The sequence below is a fragment of the Neltuma alba genome, unplaced genomic scaffold (genome assembly GCF_004799145.2).
Source record: "Neltuma alba isolate B1F8T4 unplaced genomic scaffold, ASM479914v2 tig00003098_pilon, whole genome shotgun sequence".
In the NCBI taxonomy this organism is placed as follows: Eukaryota; Viridiplantae; Streptophyta; class Magnoliopsida; order Fabales; family Fabaceae; genus Neltuma; species Neltuma alba.
Window position 1 is genome coordinate 28983 of NW_021633139.1, and position 21920 is coordinate 50902.

At 36.2% G+C, this 21920-nt stretch overlaps 1 protein-coding gene across 2 annotated transcripts; it reads left to right on the forward strand.

Moving 5' to 3' along the window:
- The first annotated feature begins 4541 nt into the window (after positions 1–4541).
- LOC114740287 (putative pentatricopeptide repeat-containing protein At3g16890, mitochondrial) lies at positions 4542–9608 on the forward strand. 2 transcript variants are annotated; one of them, XM_028928403.1, is made up of 2 exons: positions 4542–6691; positions 9089–9608. In XM_028928403.1, exon 1 carries the CDS (start codon positions 4603–4605, stop codon positions 6652–6654), a length of 2052 nt encoding a protein of 683 aa, XP_028784236.1. In that variant the 5' UTR covers positions 4542–4602; the 3' UTR covers positions 6655–6691; positions 9089–9608. The 2 variants fall into 2 exon arrangements, with proteins under 2 accessions (XP_028784236.1, XP_028784237.1); XM_028928404.1 differs by lacking the exon at positions 9089–9608 and adding an exon at positions 8904–9033.
- The last annotated feature ends 12312 nt before the right edge of the window (positions 9609–21920 follow it).

Here is a 21920-nt window from a genome sequence, read left to right on the forward strand (position 1 = left end):
GAAACTGGCCCAAAGAAAAAAAGGAAGAAAAATTATAGAAATAATCATATACTTATTTAATAAGATATGATATATACTGAGAATATAATGAGGAAAATGATTATTATAATTAATAAATGGGAATATAGGTGGCAAAACCATAATTCCCTCATGATTATATATTTTCAAAATAAACATTTCAGAGTGATAGGATCGATTAAAAGAAAACTTGTACAAAAAAAAAAAGGTACCCAGCCAAAAACATAAAACAAGGAAACGAGGAGAAAGTGACGTGTTGGTGAGGATTTGTTTAACCACTGAGAATCACATAGTTCCTTCTAATCAACGCAAAACCAAATACACATTTGAGAAATGTGTGAGCTTAATTAAGTCGCACGTGCTTGTCAATTAAGGGTTCGTTTGGATTAGCGATTGAAAAAGCAACTTATAGAAAAAGTAACTTATGAAAAAGTGAAGTTGGTAAAAGTTAAATTGGATAAGCTGAATTGTGTTTGGATTAGAGTTCAGACAAGCTAGTTTACAAAAATGAGATTGGAAAAAGCTTGTTTGGATTATAGTTGAGTAAAAGTAATTTTGACTGAAAAATTACCAAAATGGGTATGAGTTTTAATAAATAATGAAACATGATTAAAAAAATAATTTCACATAATACAATGAAATTAAAATAATTTAATATGAAGAAGTCATAAAAAATATTTTAAATATAAAGTGAAATATGAAAAAATAAAAGTATATTTTTAGGAGCATATTTAAAAATAAAAATATATTTCTAACTTATTCATTACTTTCAACTAATTTTAATTAATTTTTTATTATCTACAAATTAGTTATTTGAGGCTTATAATAAGAACCAAAAGAAGTAATAAATTTCTTAACTTTTTCTCTCTCCATATTTCAAAAGCCATAAGCCATAAGCTGTTAATTTTAGCTTATAGCTTATTGTAGCTTTTCAGACAAAAACCCGATTGCAAAAAAGCTGATCCAAACAGACCCTACTTTTGTCAATCGAGCTTATAGAGCTTATAAGCTACTTATAAGCTCCAAATAAGTGTTGCCAAACAGGAACTAAAATCCTGTTGACATGCATTCAGGGGCGTTTGTTAAATACAAGTGGGCGAGCAGCTGCAATCGTCATATGGCTATTACGATCTACAACTTCCTACCTTTTGTCAGATTCTTCCCCCATCTTGTGGATCATATTCCTATTTCATTTTGTTTTTTTAAATAAAAATATTGTTGTTTTTTTGTCAATCTTATTTATTTATGTTTTCATTTCCTTAAGAATCATTTTACGTACCAAAAAAGATGATCTTGGATTATTAGGTTTGTTGCCTGCGATTACTTGATATGTTTTTATCTAGATATATGTATCATTTTATTAGAGATAATTTTAATTGAGACACTATCAGACACTAAATATGAACACTTCTTTTTCGTAAAAATTTAAATCTTGATTCGTCATATTATAAAAGATTAACCCCTCTATTCGACTAATTTTTATTGGTTCATTAGTCCACATGTTTTATTTTACTAAAAAAGTTAAAATTAAAATGTCAAAAGCCGAAGGCCCATGTTAAAATTCTGCATCGTAAGAAAAATTTAAACTTGGAACAAGAAAAAAGATTGGAAATGATACTTCTTCCTATTTTTGGCATGAGAATTAGTCAGAGATGAATGTTCTGCTAATCCATTTTGTGCTAGGTTATAAAGAATTTATTGATAAATAGGAGAAGATAGCATATTATGGATGTGTTTAGATTAGCGATGGGAGAAGTTACTTTTTTCCAATCTGATTTTTGTCAAAGTTAGATTAGGTAAAAGTTAGGTAGTATGTTTAAATTGACTTTTATAAAAAAAAAATCAGTTTGAGAAACTGAAACTTATTTAGATGATTAATAAAAAAATAAGTTTAGATGTAAAATAACTGAAAATGATATGAAGTTTATTAAGTAATATATACCTAATATTATATGTATATAATGTGACAATTGCAAAAGAAATATTGAAAATAAAATTATAAAAACTAAAAAAAATAATTTGTTTGGAAGAAATTGAAAAATACTAAAATACTCCATATAGTTCAAAATATAAAATAAACTTTGTTGGAGGGTTTTGGTTTTTTATAAAATAACATTCACTTTTATCTCAGCATTTAATAATTTTTTTTTTCAATTTTACTCCCTATATATTCTCTTTTCTTTTTGATTTATTCATTGTATCTCTTACTTATTTTCTTCATTAATAAAGGCATACTTAAAAAAAATACATACTTTACAAATTTATTATTTTAAATTGATTTTAACTAATTTCTTGATAAACATAAATGGATAAAATTTATTTGATTTTTTAAACTGAAGTACTTAATTAAATATATTTAATGGATAAAAAACATATAAATCAAAATATTTACATGGAGTATTAATCAAATTGAATGGTGACGCAGCACAACAGCATCTTTGTTGTTGTCCTCCCCCCCCCCCCGGGGAAACCACAGGTACAGACAAATGCGCATGCAGAAAGAGGGCAAATAGGTAGGTAAAAATTTAAAACATAATTAATGCTCCTAGTGGTTTCTCTCACTGCACCATACCACCATGCCATGAAAGCAAAAAAATGGAGTTTCACTTTAAAAGTTCATTTAGCCTCAAAAGTCATATTTCAAAAACATGAATCCAAACAGTATTTTAACCCAAAAAGTTACTTTTGCCTGTGAAGAAGCTCGTTTGGACTACCAATTATGATCCTAAACACATCCTATCTTGACAAACAGGGATGTTATGATATTGTGAAATTAGCTCTTTGGTTCTCTTAATTTGTGATTGATCGCATTACTAGTATGCACCCACCACGAGAGAGAGATGAAAGGAAAAACACCTTTCGGCAGCCTTCCTTGGATGGCTATTTTTCTATTAAATCTGCTTACCATTTTTGGATTGCAGGTACAGAAAGACTGATGGATAAGTTTTGCAGTAATCTATGGAGATGGCAGGTCTTGGAGAAGATTAAGACCTTCATGTGGTTGTTCTCCCATGGGCAAGTACACTTTGGAGCTCGAAATGAGATAGTGTATAACATATTCCAATGCTTGTCCATTTGGATGTACATAGGTGGAAGGCTCAATGCATATGATTAGGGATTATGCAAATGCAAAAAAATCAATAGAAATCTGTTATTTGTCCAAAGATGTAGCCAAATTTTACAATGCTTCAAGGAATGGAGTAGGTGAAATGGAATTTGAAGAATGATGTAGGAAAACAATACACCAAAAAAGTTCAATGGGCAAGATTCTTTAGATACATTTGTTGGGATATGTGGATAGATTAATGCAACAAGCTTTTCAACTCAACTATTACAGGAAGGATGACAAATGCTCACAACAATGGGATCAAGATTTATTAGGACAATGTAAATTTTATACACAGAGATCTAGGATGGCAGAACATCCAAGAAGAGTACAAGATAATTAATTATATACTTCTAAAAGTTGATAGATCGATGCTCAAAGATGATAAAAGTGGATGTGATGGTATAATCAGAAATGTTACAAATAGGTGGATCTGTGGCTTTAGTTACAAGCTAATAGCCATTCCTTCGATGATTGCTGAAGTACAAGATATCTTAAATGGTTTCAACTTTTGTTAGACTAAGGGATATAGGAACATTGATGTTTACAGTGATTGTATTGAGGTTTTTACTATTATTTTAAGGGGTTGTGATAATAATCACCTCTTTGGGGATATTATTGATGATATTAGACTTTTGTTACAAAGAGATTGGCAGGTGAATTTGTATCATGTGAATAGGGAGGAAAATGGGATGGTTGATAGGATAGCAAGATTAGCCCACAAACTAGAAAATATTTGGTGTGTCCTTGATCAACCACCTCCTTTTAACTAAGAGGTTGAGATTAATGAAGTAAGATCCGCTTTGTTCTCTTGTGTCTTGTTGTAAGTGTTGAAATGAAATCGATATCTACCAGGTTTAGCCAGATCTGTATGATACATTGGTCTACATGGTCCCACAATGAGTAAATTCATGACCCATTCCCAGGCTAGTTTTTAAAATTGGAAGGTTCTCACTCAGCTTTTGTTAATTTCTTTCTTTGCCACAAGGTTAGATGCTACTATGCTACGAACAGTTCAGATTCAATGAGACTACTCTAGCAGTAAACAAAGGTTTTGAATTTTTGTCACGAGAGAAAATCTTGAGCACGCTTCGCACTAGAGTTAGTAATGGGTTTTATTTCTATATAACTTATCCCAATTTATATGGTTAAATTTTAAATTTAGCTAGCGCGCAGAGTCGAAGCACTCCTCGTCCGGTCGTCCTGCCCGCGCGGGGTATACTTAATGGATTGCGGCGTTTGGTAGGAACTATTGCGAATTGCCCAAATGCCAGGCCCTGCTAAATCCATCAAATTAGCCAACCCATCTTCTTCTCCTTTGTAAATGATTCTCACTCATGGCATTGGTCCCCTTGATTCTTCTTCTCCAGCTTACGCCTGGCAAAGGGGCGGCACGAAGAGAAGGAACCGATCAGTCATGCTCTCATGCCTGCTACTGATAAACAATCTGGGAAGAAATCGCAGTTTTCAGTGGGGACATGAGGGGGTTTTCATCGTTAGCATCACCCGCCCGGTTGTCATCTGCACTGAGAAATCCTCCTGAAGCAGCCCAGTCTCTTCCAAAGGAAGCCCGAACTTCTTTAAAAGGTGAGCCCTCACTTAATCGTCCGAATAAATCAAAAGGTGATACTACCAAAGTTGATCATGCATATATTTCCCAAGTATTATCGAGAGCCGACTGGGTGTTACTGCTAGGACACGAGCTAAACGCTAAGAGGATCGTTCTTAATTCTCATTCAGTTATTAGTATCTTTCAGAACCTGGAAAACCCATCACACTCTATAAAGTTTTATGCTTGGGCTTTGAATATCTACCCCGCATTAGCAGAGAATCAGTCAGTTAGAGGTGTTTTATCGAACTCGTTGTATCGTAAAGGGCCGGTCATTTTATCTGTTGAACTGATTCAGGATATTCAAAAGTCTGGTTTTCGGATTACTGAAGACCTGCTTTGCTTATTGATTGGAAGTTGGGGGAGACTGGGCTTGGCAAAATATTGTTCTGATATTTTTGGCCAAATCTCATATTTAGGTCTTTATCCAAGCACAAGGTTATATAATGCTCTTATCGATGCACTAGTGAAGTCCAATTCCGTTGACTTGGCATATCTTAAATTTCAACAGATGACAGCTGATAATTGTCATCCGGATAGAATCACGTACAATATCCTTATTCATGGCGTTTGCAAAGCTGGTGTGGTGGATGAGGCACTTCGCTTAATGAGGCAGATGGAGGGCAGGGGACATTTTCCCAATGTTTACTCATATACGATCCTAATTGATGGGTTTTGTAATGCCAAGAGAGTTGATGAGGCCTTCCAAGTACTAAAGACAATGAAGGACAAGAAAGTGTATCCCAATGAGGCAACTATCAGAACATTGATTCATGGGACTTTCCGTTGCCTAGATCCAAGTAAGGCTCTTGAGTTACTATCCAATTTGCTTGACATGACACCCAACTATTTTAAGTTAGTTTGTGATACTATACTCTATTGTCTCACAAATAATTCTATGACGAGAGAGACAATCATGTTTTTCAGAACGGCACTGGCAAAAGGTTATTTCCCTGACAATTGCATATTCAATGTCATAATGGCTTGTTTGGTAAAAGGACCAGAGCTTCTAGAGACATGTAAGATATTTGATATTTTCAGAGAAAAAGGTGTGAAGCCAGACATAGGTACTTATCTTGCACTTATGGAGGCCTTATACAAGGATGGATATACGGAGGATGGGGATCGGATTCACAATAAGTTGTTGAGGGATGGGCTAATTACTACTGTCTTTTCATATAACATGCTAATTGATTGCTTCTGCAGAGCCAAAATGATTGATAAAGCATTGGAAACTTTCATCAATATGCAGCATAAAAGGCTTACTCCTAATCTTGTTACTTTCAATACCCTTATTAATGGGCACTGCAAGGTTGGAACAATAGTTAAGGCCCAAGAGCTTCTGAAGATGCTCTTAGAAATTGGAGTTCAACCTGATATTTTCACATTTAGTTCTATAATTGATGGGCTCTGCCGCATACGCCAAACCGAGGAAGCCTTTAAATGCTTCACTGAGATGATTGAGTGGGGTGTCAGTCCGAATGCTGTCATTTACAACATCTTAATTCGGTCTTTATGTGCGACTGGGGATGTTGCAAGAGCTATGAAACTTATAAGAAGAATGCAAGATGAAGGACTAAAGCCTGATACATTCTCCTATAATGCTCTGATTCAAAGTTTCTGTAGAATGAAGAAGATCGAGAAAGCTAAAAAGGTTTTGGTTTCTATGTCAAAGTCTGGTGTGAGACCTGATAATTACACATATAGTGCTTTTATGGAGGCACTATTTGAATCTGGGAGATTTGAAGAGGCCAAGAAGATCTTTTACTCAATGGAGGAAAACGGACACTGTCCTGATTCATATATATGTAACTTAGTGGTTAAGAAGTTGGTTGAGAAAAACTGCTTTGAAGAGGCTCAAATCATTGCAGAAAGATGCAAACAGAAGGGAATATCCTTGAACTCTGTTCCTATCTTGTAGACTGTATATTGACCGGCTTAAGAGATGCTGCTATATGGTGAGATTTTATGATTTGGTGCCTGGTTCAGTTACTTTGGATTATAAAAATATTAGCATGGAGATCTTGTGATGGATATTTCTAATGTGAAGGTGTTAATTTTATATGTATAATGACAGGGGAAAAATTAATAAAGCATCAGAATCTATTGTGGAATATCTATGTTACAATCTTGAAAAACTAATAGAGAGCTTGTATGTACTCCTGAGCATGATCCAAATATGAAATTGATTAACATCTATAAGTTACATCCTGAAACCTTGAGAAATATCATAGTCACAAGCTTTGAGACAATTTTGCATAAACTTAAAAGAGAGCAAAGTATGAAGAATTCCAAGCCATTGTTCAAAGAATTAAGGAAAAGAAAAGGATGAAATGATCTCATAAGTTGGTGGGGGGTCGGATATGCTGATCGCACACAACTGCATCTACTTGATCCTTTGGTTCTTCTGTAAACTCTGAACTCCAAAGAAAAGGAAGCAAAGGAACCAATTTTGTGGACAAAAAATGATTTCCCTTGCTGCAAAAATGGAAAATTTTTAGTTGTCAAAATAAACCTTTTAGACTAGAAAATAAATGTTTCCTTAGGCTTACCATTGTATCTTGTTCATGTATCCATTTTTTTCAAGGTTATTTCTCTTTATTATCATTTCTGACAATCACTTAAATAGTAGTAATGGTAGCCAGTTCTAAGTACCATATAATACGTTAGTATTTCACTTAAGCAAATGTTGAGGGATTTGAATCTTTTCCATGATTCTTTCCCCATTACTGACTGACAACTTACAGTTGTCCTTGATAGGATTTGCTTATAGTAAGTCTTTTTCTGACTTCTGCTGGAAATTAGTCTTCCTGCATGAATCAATTTATTTTTCTTTAAGTTCCTTGCTGTCCGCTATTTAAATCATAAGATTCTTACCCTTTTAATCAGAAACGGAGGAGAGGAGAGGGTACTAGTTACTTTTCAGATGTTTTCCTCACATCTATGGATAGTAGCAGGCATTCTCTTGAGACGAGGGAGAGTATGGAAAACAGATAAGATACTCTATTTGAAACAGGAAGCTTTATACTAGGGAGCATTGTCAGAACTATTCAGACAAGATCTATTTGGAATTTATAACATTATATTTATCCTGCATGTTGTTGACTGAATAATATCTTCCACATAGATTTTATCATTCTAAGCCACTGGATGTGGTCTGCTGGTGAAGTGTCTTGAAACTTAATGAGAAATCTTAGAGTCAAACAATAAAACCCTTTCTCACACTGAAGAATAAGATAAAGGGGAAATTTGTGTTATAAATTATTTAGTTTCATAAAAAAAGAGTTCTGCTGAACAGATTTAAAATAATGCCTTTTTCAACATGTTTTTGTACTCGGGCAAATTATGCTTTGCGTTAATAGTATCTTGATATTAGATTGGCAGGACTGAATTAACATTGTTATGGGTTTATAATTTATCAACCGTACTTGACAAAACAAATAAAGTGTAATTGTTTTCCTACACTACATTATGTTTGACATTTTGAGAATTATGTATGTAATCTTAGGTTCTGCTACTTGCCGCTTGAGGGTGGCTGAATCTCTTATTACCCAAATGGTTCATGCCCTGCATTTCTTTGGTGATCTGGACACTATGAACCTGTATAATTAGTGCATGAGTATATGCCATCAATCTTGCTGTTTGGCATGATCTATCCCTATCAAAAAGGTAGTAAATTTTAGAGAGCTTGTTCGAGGTGATCAGTCACCTGACAAACCATTGTTTTGCAATGCAGGAGAGGCCAAGAAACATGTTTTGAGAGTTTCTTGCAACTCTTGGGAAAGAAACTTGATGAAATTATGGTTCATGGGATTGTGGATGCCATTGAGAATACTTTAAGTTGGATATTATTGGAGTATTCAGTTGGTTATGGCTAACAGCAATAGTAATGTCTCTCTGTCTTGTATCTTTTGATTCCCATCTTTTGGACTTGCAAAATTCTATATCTGCATATGGCTTTGTTGTGGCTTCGTGGGCTTGTTTTCTGATTGATATAATGTTTTTTCTTTTATTTTTTTTAAAAAAAAACTCAATTGTTCTTGCGGAAATCTAAATATTCTTTGGTTAATGGACAAGGACAGAATCTTGTAGTCTTGCATCCCTCAAAAAATGTCGTTTAAAATTTTGGAATTCTCTTCTGTTGATCTTTATTCATTTATTTATTGATAGGGCATTCCTGACTGTTCTCTTGTACGCATGATGGCTTGAAGATAATTCCAGCCTTTGTTGTCCTCTGTGTCAAGATTCTTATGAATGTTCTGCTTGTTGCTCTTGCTAAATTAGTTATAGGCAATGCATATTACATAAATGACTTCAACTTGAAAGACTGTTCTTTCATTATGCTTATAAATTAGGTATAGTCAGACTTGGTGGAATGAGAATCTGAGGATGACTCATGGTGGCCAAGGACATACTCAAGGAAGATCTTGCCAATGTTGCTGATGGTGACAGACGGTGATGGGGGAGGTCTTGAGTTGTTTTGCAATGACGAGGAAGAGAGGCCAGAAATAAGGCAAGCTGGTGTGAACCTCAGGGAAAGGAGGATGGCGGAGGAGAGAGCCAAGACCAAGGACAGAGGTACCACAAAGTGCCCTAGGTATCTATGAAAGCCCATGGCGTAGCTTCCTCTTCTTTTTTAAAATCTATTGCAAAGAAAGGCAATCACATCAATCTGGGCGTTATTAGACGCATCCTATCATATTATTCTTACCTAGCCAAAATATTAGCATTCTCCACTGAGGATAGTGATTTTGACTGGAGAGAGAACTTGAGAAAGCTGCATGTAATTAGCCGAAGAAGATCCATAATTAGATAAGGTTATGATGTAATGAAGTTCTGAATTTTAATTCTCTTTCCATTCTTCTATTCTTTTTACCTCTAATTCTGTTTCTACGTATCATATTTTCGAAGAGCTTAATATGAGGACTTTCTGCTGTTTTGTTGTAATTGTTGAGACTTTTCAATTATGTTCAAAATTCACACTTTGATCTGCCATTTTGTCTTGCTAGAAATAATTCACAACAATTGTAGGAAAATGGGCCAGTCCACCCTTGATGGATTGGACCCAAACCCATTAAGTTTGGGATTCTGGTACAAATAATAGAATATCTGAGTTGACAATTGCAATTTTCCCCATTTTGTTTAAAATTGCAAATTGAGATAAGACAAAACGGTTATTTGCCGAAACAGTTTTGTGGAGTGGGGTGGTTTTTATCACAAGCATAGGCAAAAACCGAAGTGTGATCTCTCTGGCTTCCACTTCTCTTTTTCGTTCCCTGTGTTCTTCCTCTCATACTGGTGCATTTGCTGTGTAACACCAATTCGAGTTTGCCGTTGTGACCGGATGCTGCGTGGCTATCTGAAGAGATTTGAGATACTCTAGGTATGCTTGAAATCCTTCAGTGGTATCAGAGCGGGGTTTATCTTTCTATTATTGTCATTCTGTGGCCTGCGTTTTCATATGTTTTTTTCTGCTTCAGAGTCCTTTTTTTTATCTTTTCGTTTCTGAGCATCAGAGATTTGCTTCACATATATACTATGAAAATCCTTTCATTTATGCTTCAGTATGATTGTTTTCTGACTTATATTTATAAGTAGATATGATAGATTATGTCTCTGCCTCCATAGAACACGTTCTACATCATTCTTTTTCGACCATACGTTTTTTCATTTTTGGGTGTCTGGAAAATCAAGTTTTTAGGCTACAAAACTATCCCATTGTGTAGAGGATGAAAAAATGAAGAAAATGATATAAAATGCACAAAAAATGGACACAGGACGGCCAAGATATGGAGGAGAGAAGTTTCTGGGTTCTACGGGTTCGTCAGACCCGACCCATCACTCCAGCCGGGTCGGTTTGACCTGGCTAAAGGTAGAAGACGATGCACAGTGATCAAAATGGTGTTGTTTTGATCACTGCAGAAAAAAAAAGGGAAAACGGTTTTGGGCTGTTTGACCGGCCCATTGTCCTTAATTAAAAAAAAAAGGGTTTTCTCAGTTGGGCCAGAAAAGGACAAGCCCATACCAAAAAAAAAAGAGGGATCTGGTCCATTAAAAAAAAAATTTGTCCAGAAATGCCACGTGGCGGCGCGCCTTCTGGACATGTGGGGCCCACCACCTGACAGGTGGTGGCACATGGAGGCCGCCGGAACGGCGGGTGTCGCCAGCGGCTGGCTGCAACACGCGCTGACATCACGAGTGGGCGAAATTTTTTTTTCAAGTTTTTGCTAATTCATCCTTCTAGGGGCACGTGTGGGCGCGTGGGAGGTCCATTTGAGGTGCGATTTGTCTCTAAAAATCCCTAAAATCAAGATCTTCATTTTAACATATAATTTGCTAATTTTGGAGACAATTAAGGATATGTTTGTGAGTATTTTCAGTGTATTTTCTGGTATTTTCATGTGGAAATAAATTCCAAAATATTCAAAATAATTTAAATTATTTTGTTCTAGGTGAAAATGAAGCAAAAGGCTTCTAGTAGCACTGAAAATATCAAAGATGGTTCATTGGAATACTCATACATGGATAATGCAGTTCCAGAATATGAACCAGAGGATGAGGATCCTGAAGAGGACCTTGAAGAGGTTCCTCAAGAAGACCCGGAGGAGTTAATGGATTTTGGACCTGAGTCGGAATCTTTATTCCCCACTGAACCCGTCCGTACCAAACCTTATTTGGTCTTTAATGATTCACTAGATCTTCCTAATGAAATCGAAGTTGAGGAAGGAGAAGAGGTGAATCAACCTTGTACCCCTACTTTAGCTATGAGAATAGCTGAAAGAGATGTAGTCAAACTGACAAACATAAAAGACATCAATGGCGTGCTTGCCAGCTACGTCCATTACATGACTGATAAGAAGAATACCGAATTCTACCTTAAAGTCATAATGGAGTACATAAGAGCAATAAGGGTTAGAGGTGGACCTAAACGAAAACGTATAAGGAAATTTTACTGGATCTGGGTTATAGATTTAGTATCATCCTTTATGACCAAAACACACAAACTTAGAAAGCTGAGGAGAGCAATGCTTGATTACCTTTATGTTCATATCAAATGATGTAATATTTGTATTCGCCTTATTGACATTTGTTATATTAAGTTTGTGGTTTCATGCTTTGTAAACAGACTAAGTGTGTTATTTCATTTAATTAAATTACATGAATTATTGTTGTATGATTATTTGTGAATAATATGTGTATGCTTTTTATAAGTAGGAGCTTTTAGAAGATAAGACTTCTAAGAGTCACACTTTTTGAAGTGCTTATATAAAATCCTTGATAGGACATAATGATTGTTGCCTGTATCTATGTGATGGGAGGTACAAACGTATGCTCTTGATCATGGATCTTGCAGTGTCATTACTTTCTGATCAAGGATGATATAAGTACAAGACATTGTATACTTTCCTGTGCTATATAAGTGAAATGTTCTATGGTACGTTTCTCTTTTAGAGAGAACGTAGAATAATGTGGGATAAATTTGTCACAGAACTAAAAATGGCAACCAAGAACATAATTGCTGAGCTTAATAAGGGAGAAAAGCTCAACGGGGATAACTGGGACATCTGGCACCGAAAGGTCCAATACATCTTGGAGGAACAAGATGCGGTTGAACCTTTAACCACTGCAATGGTCGAACCCAAAGCTAGGAATACGGCCCAACATAGGAGAGACCAAGAGGCTTACCTAGTTTGGAAGAAGAAAAACAGCATAGCAAGAATTACGCTTCTGAGTGCCATGGCTGATGACACAATGTGCGAGTTTGAGAGGCACACAACTGCACAAGCTATGTGGATAGCGTTGAAAGACAAGTTTGGTGGTACTTCTACCACTAAACTTAGAAGGTTGATGATTAATTCGATACCTACAAACTCAAGCCAAACAATCCTATGAAACAACATCTGCGAGAGATGGCCAACATGATTAGGGAACTAAAGGAAGCTGGACATGTCCTGTATGATAAATAGCAAGTATAGGTTTTCATTAGATCACTCCCTGCTAGCTGGGAGCACATGAAAGTCAATCTGATCCATAATGAAAACATCGTTACTTTTAACAATGTGCCCAAACACTTGGAGCTGGAGGATGAACGTTTAGAGGCTTACAAGACCTCTGGATGTGACAACCGTTCTTTTAAAACCCATTTAGATCAAAATTTTCAATCTATTCGAACGATTAACCATGATAGAAAAGAAGAAACCTTAAAATTTTAAAATCGCTATCATGGTTAAAAGGAATAAACTTATATTACGAGCCACATTGATCGTTCACTTGGGCCTTGGACTTTCAAAGTCCAGAAATATCATTCAACCATTAGCCCAAACCAAACTTATATTTTCAAACATACGAACTGATAAATCAGTTTAATATAAACTATAAAGCTCATTAGTCAAAAGTCAACACTTTCGAAGCAGCGTTACATGCAGAGTCTAAGATGTCTCAGGCCTCTTCGCAGCCCTGTCATACCAGATAGTAGTAATTAAAAGTATTATTTTACATCATGATAGTACATGAGCCCTATGTGGCAATATATAACAAATCAGCACATAGAACAAAAGCAGGGAGGCTATACAAGCTATAACAGCACACTATGCCTCCGGAGCCTTCCCTGATGGGCCACCACCTGAACTATCGCCTAAAAATATTAAACCACGGGGTGAGACAAACGCCTCAGTAACCAACTTTCCAACTCATCATACATACTAACATGTGCTCGTGAGGTGTCAAGTGGGATAATTATTAAACCTCAATATCTATATACCAATGAAAATACAAATATGTATACTCAAATAATCTCAATCATTCAAACCCTCATTACGGGGCTAACACACAAGCCACATAAGTCTATCCCTCACTATAAGGGATCAAACCGACCTATAGGCCTATCCCACACTTTGGGGGACGATTAAGTATTCACAAAGGTTCATCCCTTATTATAGGCCTATCCCACACTTTGGGGGACGAATAAAAAGCCACAAGGGTCTATCCCTTACTCTAGGGACGAAGAAAGAAGCCAACCAATGTGCACCAATGGCGGCCTTACCACGTGGTAGGATAGCGCTCAATCCAAAATCCAAATAACCACCAACCATTCAAAATATAACAAAAATGTCTCAATCTTTTCCCAGTGTAATCCATAAGATATAAATCGTATATCTTTTCCAAACTTATCAATCACAATTCCAAAAATCCCACAAGACAATTTTCATAACTCAAAAGATATAATTTATCTACTCGAGTTTCAAATAACAAATCATTATACCAAAATAGCAAAATACTCACAAACAATATATTAGCACATATAACAAGTGGAAAGTGGTTACCTCTCGCCAAGGTAATACTAAGGATTACCACAAGGTCAATCCTTTGCTCAACCAATAATTAATCTACACAATTAATATAACCACATATTAATATAAATTAATTAATTAATTAATTAATTAAACTTCTCTATATTATTTAAATTTCTAAATTAAATTTTTACTCTAAATTCCCGCAACTCTCATAACTCAAAAATTATTAAGTATTTTAGAAACAACTTAAAATTTCTAACAACCCAAATTATTTATTTACCACCTCCAAATTATTTACCTTAATAAAAAGGATTTTCCACAATTCTAAATATAAAATTATTATTTTCTAAATTCTAAAAACTCTCTTTTTAAGTTTAAACCTCAAAATCAAACTCTTAAAAATTTAATAATACTTTAAATATTTATAACTAAATAATATAATCAAAACTTTAATGGTATAACTACCATATATATATTTCCATAAATAATAAACTTTTTAGTTACAATAATTATTTTAAAACCTCCAGTCATCCAATAAATAAAACTAAACCGATTAAAATCTCAATAATATATCAAACAATCCAAATAAATTATTTAACTTGAATTTAATCGGTAAAAATATAATATAAATCATATATAACAGATTTTTCAACTAGACAAACTAACAAATAGAGAAATCTAAACTGATTAAAATTAACAACTCATTTACTTCTGAATTTCTATAGTCATCTTTTGTCAAAACTCAATACTTAGATCATATACAAGTCTCAAAATTTTTTCTAATCACTATAGTAATACTATTATTATGAAGCATAAAATATATAAGAAATATTTATAAAGAAAGTTTGATAAAAGGAAGTATATCTATGTACCTAAATTATCTTCAAACTTTGCCTTCTCTTTTAAAATGATTGCAGCTCTGCTTCTTCTCTCCCGCACTCTTTCTCTCTTCTCCGCTCTCTCACGCGCCCATCATCTTCTATCTCTTTTATCTTTCATTTTCCCAACTACCATTGCATTTTTTTTCCTTCCTTCATTAATTCCTTCTCCCCTAAATTCCTCTCCCTTAGTCAAATGGTACAGCTTTCCACCGAATTCGGTGGAAAGCTGCTTCCTTTTTTTTTTATTTATTAAAATATTATTATTATAATAATACATTATTATTTTTTTTTTTTTGATTTTTTTTTTAGAATATTACACTGGACAAGCTTATTACACTGAGGATGCCGGTACTTCCCAATTAAGGCCCGATTCCAAGAAGGGCAAGAAGTTCCAAAAGAAAGGGAAGAAGGGTGGTCCTCAACCCAAAAAGGGAAAGAAGCAATTCAAGAAGAAGGGAAAGAAAGGTGGGAAGAAGAAGCTAGACCTGAAGAAGGTCAAATGCTTCGCTTGCCAGAGAATGGGCCATTTTGCACGTGACTGTTCAAAACAGGCTGAGAGCGAAAAGATATTAGTGAATTATGTGAATTCACATGTTTCATATGTTTCTAGTACTATTTTTCTAGCAGAACCTATTTCTTCTTCTTGGATTATAGACTCAAGCTCCATAGACCACGTAACCAGGGATCGAGGATCCTTTATCAAGTACCGTCGGTTGCCGTATCAAAGCAAGTGGCTTTACGTTGGGAACAATGCGAGGATCGAGGTCAAAGGTTTGGGCACCTGCAAATTTACTTTGCGTGGTGGGAAGACCTTGATACTCCATGATGTACTTTACACTCCTGATGTAAAACCCTTAACCTCAAAACATTATAACTCGTCATAAAATCACTACTATGGTAGAAAAGGAAATCTGTTAAAATGAACTACCATAGTAGAAAGAAATTTGCATATTTTTAGGAATTGACTTTCAAACTCGGGTCAAACCCAAACTCCGTTGCATGCAACTAAAATCATTCATTCATATCCTCTGGGCCTCCGAGCTTCCGGCCCGGGTAACAACATACATCAAAATCAGCCCATCCAATTAGTTTTCAACCATATAACAAAGTTTCATAACACAATAGAAATGGCCTCCGGCCAACTAAAACGAGGAGATAACATATTCCCCAATTTACAATAAGGCCGGGTAATCAAAATATTTCAAAGGACCCTAACTGTGGCAATATACAACTGATCATACATAAACAAAGGCTAGAGGCCTAAAGCTAACCAAGCTCAAGCCTCTGCGTCTCTTCCCGAAGGCGCACGCCTAGAAACTTCACCTGAAAACATTGTAAACCACGGGGTGAGACAAAGTCCCAGTAACCAACCTTTCCAATTCTAGGTACTACTAAATAGGTGCTCGTGAGGTGTCAAGTGGGGCAGTTCACAAATAATATAATAATTGATAGCCACAACAAGTCATGCAAGTGTAATGATGCAATCCCATCAACCATATCCCTCACTTTGGGGGATTTTCAAGAGCCGAACCCAGCCTATCCCTCACTATGGGGGACGTAAGGAGCCATAAAAGGCCTATTCCTCACTCTGAGGGATGTAGGGAGCTAAAAAGGCCTATCCCTCACTATGGGGGACATAAAGAGCCAACCATCATGTATTAATGGAGGCCTTACCACGTGGTAATAACTATAAAAAACTCTCACCAAATCCCAATTCATGCATCATGCTCAAACCATAATCAAATAGTGATTGAACATTTCATAACTAACTTCTATCAGTGGCATATCTTTCACAATTCTAAGATTCATTCATCATCAATCGAAACCCTACAAGACGGTTTTCCTTTTTATATACAACATATATTTTGAACATAATTACTACATGGAGCACAAAACATAAATCTACTCACAATACCACAGAAGCAAGTACTAAGGATTGGAAAGTAGTTACCTCTCGCCTGAGCAAGGAATAACAAACCAACAATGTGGCCCCGCGCACCAACAAGACTCACAACCGGTCTACACAAGCACACAAACACACAACCATCATATATTAGCTTTCAAACTAATAATGTGGCTAAAACAACATTTGGGGACACAAAATTCCTATCTCCCATCAAAACTCTACCCAACTCAAAGGATATAACTATCAAGGCAACACTCCATGGTCATACCAATCCATTAAAACCTTAATTCCTTTCCAAACATCAATTAAATTTCAAACCTCAAGGACCCACTATAGGAATTCTACACCTAAATATCTCTTTTGAACAATTGAAGTTCCAACAACAATCTAAATCGATTAAACATCCAATTTAACCCTCCTTCACATAACCCAAATCACAAAACTCAGAATCAACCTCTACATTGTCATCCTCAATCCCAAATCACCTATTTCCATAAACCCTAGTTTCAAAAACTCAAGATTCTTTAAATCCAAGAAAACTACACCGATTAAATACTTAGACTAACCCAAAGCAATCAATTAAACTCAAAACAATCGGTCAAAAACCTCAGTTCCATCACAACCTAGAAAATCCTAGGGTTCCACCAAAAATCCTCAGAAATTCCAAGAAAGAAAGTAGATTAGGGGTTAAAATCACTTACTTGAGGTAATGGATCCTTAGAAATGTCTTTCCCAAGCCTCAACACCGAAACCCTAGCAGAGCTCCTCTCTCCTCCTTCAGATTTCTAATTTTTCGCACAACTGAACCCTTCAGCATCTATATAGATTCGCGACCTTTCGCCATGGCGAACCCATATCTTCGCCGCGGTGAACTAATCCCAAGAGGGATTACTCGCCTGAAAACCCGACTTCGCCACGGCGAAAGCTTCCCGAGAGGAAACTCTCGCTCGCCCAGAAAAACTTCACCACGGCATGCCCTCACCTTCGCCGCGGCGAAACATTCCCGAAAGGATACTCTTCCCTGGAACCCCCGGTGCGCCGCGGCGAACATACCCTGAGAGGGGTACGTTCACCTATTCCTCCAACATACCTCAAATCCAACCCAAACACCAAGATCAAGATTAAATTGCTAATCTATCCTCAAAATCAACCAAAAGAGGCTATTAAAACCCGATAAAACTCAGGATGTTACACCCGACATCCGACGAAACTTGGTTTTTGTATTGTGTCTTTTAGAATTTAGGTTTGATGTAAACTTTCATGGTAAAGTTGCAGACATTTTTAGCAACTCAGTTCTTTATGGTTCAGCTTTCTTGTTTAAGAAGTTCTTTGTTTTGGATATTGTTGGTGATTTCAATAGTAATGAATGCTTTGCTGTTTCTTCGAATAATGTTGACATAAACACCTGCATGCTAGACTAGGACACATTAATCAAATAGAATGATTAAACTAGCAAAAGAAGGATTGTTAGGTGTCATTCCCAATATGAAAATGTCACTATGTGAGAATTGTCTAGCTGGTAAAGCAACAAGAAAGCCTTTCGGTAAGAGAAAAAGAGTTGAAAATCCATTGCAATTAATCCATTCTAATATCTGCGGTCCAATGAGTGTGAAGGCGAGACATGGAGCTTGGTATTTTATTACCTTTATTGACGATTTTTCATGATATGGTCATGTCTATTTGATCTTGCATAAGTCTGAAGCTCTTGAGAGCTTTAGACGATACATAAACAAGGTAGAGAATCAAATGGACAGTAAAATTAAAGCATTACGCACTGATCGAGGTTGTGAATATTTATCTGATCAATTCAAATAGCTTTGTGAAGAAAAAGGGATAATCAGACAACTGACTATCCCTGGCACTCTACAACAAAATAGAGTTGCTGAAAGAAGAAACAGAACTCTTCTAGACATCGTTAGGTCAATGATGGCTCAAGCAAACCTGCCAATTTCGTATTGGGGTGATGCTTTGTTAATGGCGACCTTCATACTCAACCGTGTACCCTCAAAATCAGTCGCTTCCACACCCTATGAGTTATAGACAAAACGCAAACCAGATCTAAGCATCTTGAGACCCTGGGGGTCAGCGGCGTATATCCATGACGCTTCTCATAAGCATGGGAAGTTGGGTCCTAGAGGAAAGAAATGTATCTTCATAAGGTACTCTGAACAATCAAAGGGATATGTTTTCATAGGTGAAAACGAAGATGGAACGATGACTGAAATAGAATCAAGGGATGTAACATTCATTGAGACTGAATTTCCTAATAGAGGAGATGTTAACCGCACTATTTCCCTTTATGAGACACAAGAACAAGAGAGTGCAGAACAAATTGACAAACCAGAATCGTCTAGGTGTGTCAATCTGAGTGGGAGCAAAGAAAGGTCAATACTGAGACCTGAACAAAGAAAGAAAGAAAAGCAAATAGCTCCCGTCACAAGGAGTAACAGGAAAAGTGTTCCCAAAAGCGCTTTCAAATAGAGGGCGAATCTCTCTTAGTTACTCCAGAAGGGGATGATGAGCCCTGTTCTATACAAGAAGCCTTGTCAGGTCCTGCAAAAGATGAATGGATGAAAGCTATGGAAGAAGAAATAGACTCAATGAAAAAGAACCAAGTTTGGGTGTTAGTTGATCTTCTAAAAGGACGTAAAGCCATTGGGAACAAGTGAGTTCTCAAGATTAAAAGAAAAGTGGATGGATCAATTGACAAATACAAGACTCGATTAGTGGTAAAGGGGTACACACAACAGGAAGGAATAGATTATGAAGATACGTTCTCACCTGTTGTGCGTTTCAATTCTATTAGACTTATTCTGGCAATAGTAAATAGTTTAGACCTAAAATTACATCAGATGGATGTAAAAACCGCATTCCTAAATGGTGATCTGGATGAAGAAATTTATATGGAACAACCATTAGGTTTTATTGAAAAAGGAAAAGAGAACAAAGTTTGTAAACTCAAAAGGTCCATTTATGGATTGAAACAATCATCCAGACATTGGTATTTGAGGTTTCACAAAGCAATAACCTCATATGACTTTCAAATGATAGAGGAAGACCACTGCGTCTATATTAAGCGGTTTGAGGGTAATTTTGTCATATTATCCTTATATGTAGACGATATACTATTAGCTGGAAATAGTCTAGATTTGGTGGTGGCTATTAAAGAATGGCTTTCGTCGAATTTTGAAATGAAAGATATGGGTGAAGCAGAGTATATACTTGGAGTTAAGATCCAAAGAAATCGCTCAAAACGAATCTTCTCTCTTTCACAAGAGAATTATATCAACAAGATTCTTGAGCGATTTAACATGAAAGACTGCAATCCCATGAGTACCCCTGTTGCTATTGGAGTGGCTTTGAGTTCTGACATGTGTCCCAAAACCGAGTCTGACAAAAAGAAGATGGAAAGAGTTCCATATGTTAGTGCTGTTAGTAGTCTGATGTACGCAATGATGTGTACAAGACCAGACCTATGTTATGTAGTGGGACTGGTAAGCAGATTCCAGTCTAACCCCGGTGAAAAACATTGGAAAGTAGTGAAGAGGATTTTGAGATACTTAAAAGGCACTTCTAATTATGCATTGTGCTACGAAGGAAGCGACCTGTGCTTTGTTGGGTACTCCGATGCTGATGTAGGCAGAGATGAAGAAGAACGAAGGTCAACTTCAGGTTATACCTTCTTGCTCAACAATGGCGCCATATGTTGGAGTAGCAAGAAGCAAACATGCATTGCCTTACATTCAATGGAAGCTGAGTTTGTGGCATGCACCGCAGCAGTGCAAGAAGCTTTATGGTTGAAGAGATTTATAGAACACCTTGGATTTGAAAACAAGAGTACCAATTAGGTGATGGTATACTGTGACAATACTGCAGCCATAGCCTATACTAAAGATCCTAAGTATCACAGCAAAACCAAGCACAGTGACATCAAGTATAATTTTGTTAGAGATTATATAGCACAAAAGGTTGTTACTGTACAGTACATTTCAACCAAATGTATGGTAGCAAATCCTCTGACAAAGCCAATAGGCGAAAAAGTTTTTAAAGAACATGTGCAAACCCTTGGCATACGTAAAGTGTAATTTGTAAACCTCATAATGAAATTATACTTTTGTGTTATCACTTTATGTGTCTGTCTGAAAGTATACAATGTCTAGTATGTCATACAGGTTAAAAAGGTTGGCTCTTTCACACGGGCTACCGCCTTTGACACTCAGGTGGAGTGAACAAAGATGAGACATTTGTGTTCACCAGTAAAGCAGCAATGAATGCTGATATGGTAGGGAAGAAACACAAACTTTATGTCGCCTTGACTAAAGTGTAGCAAGTCAAGATGAGATCCACGTTGATAAAGTTGGATCGAAGTTTGGAATCCCACTTCCATAATACTTGTAGCCAAATAATAAACTCTTCAACGTCGACGTCATAACAATGAGCAGAGTTGAAGAATTTGGGTTTAAATACTGAATGTGTCTAAACTTAAGTCTATACAGTGTTAATGATAAGTCCAAAATGACATACGCTCTTATAGTAAAAGAGTAACACCGTAGCATGTGTTTCATACCACATGTGCTGGAAGAACCGCAAAAGGGAAGCAAGTGAAAGATCCCTGCTTCATTGCTGTGTGAGTCCTATGGAGGAATTATCCTCCTGTTGGTGTTCTTTGACTTTGACAATATCACGAAGATATGTTTTAGTGACTGCTACTTTGACATATGTCATATGGTCATGATTGCTGCAATCTAAGGTAGTATGCTAAGAAAGCGACTAATTCATCTCAAAATGATATTTGGGCGAAAGGAAGATTGACTGTGATATAACACCTATGCTAGTGTCTGTGACATGTCCCTTATGACATTTCGTGGTCATAAGTGTGGACACTAAACATACGAGAAAGGTAATCTGAGTCAACTATTGACTCGAGAGGGATTAGATTTACCATAAAAAAGTGTATACAAGTAAATCTGGGACATCTGAGGCATAACATTAAAATTCAAGCTACACAAAGGAGAAGGTGACTTGTGCTGATCCTATAAAAAGGACTTCTAGTACAGGGACCCAAGTGAAGACGTCATGCCCACGCGGTCACGGCAAAGCATTATGT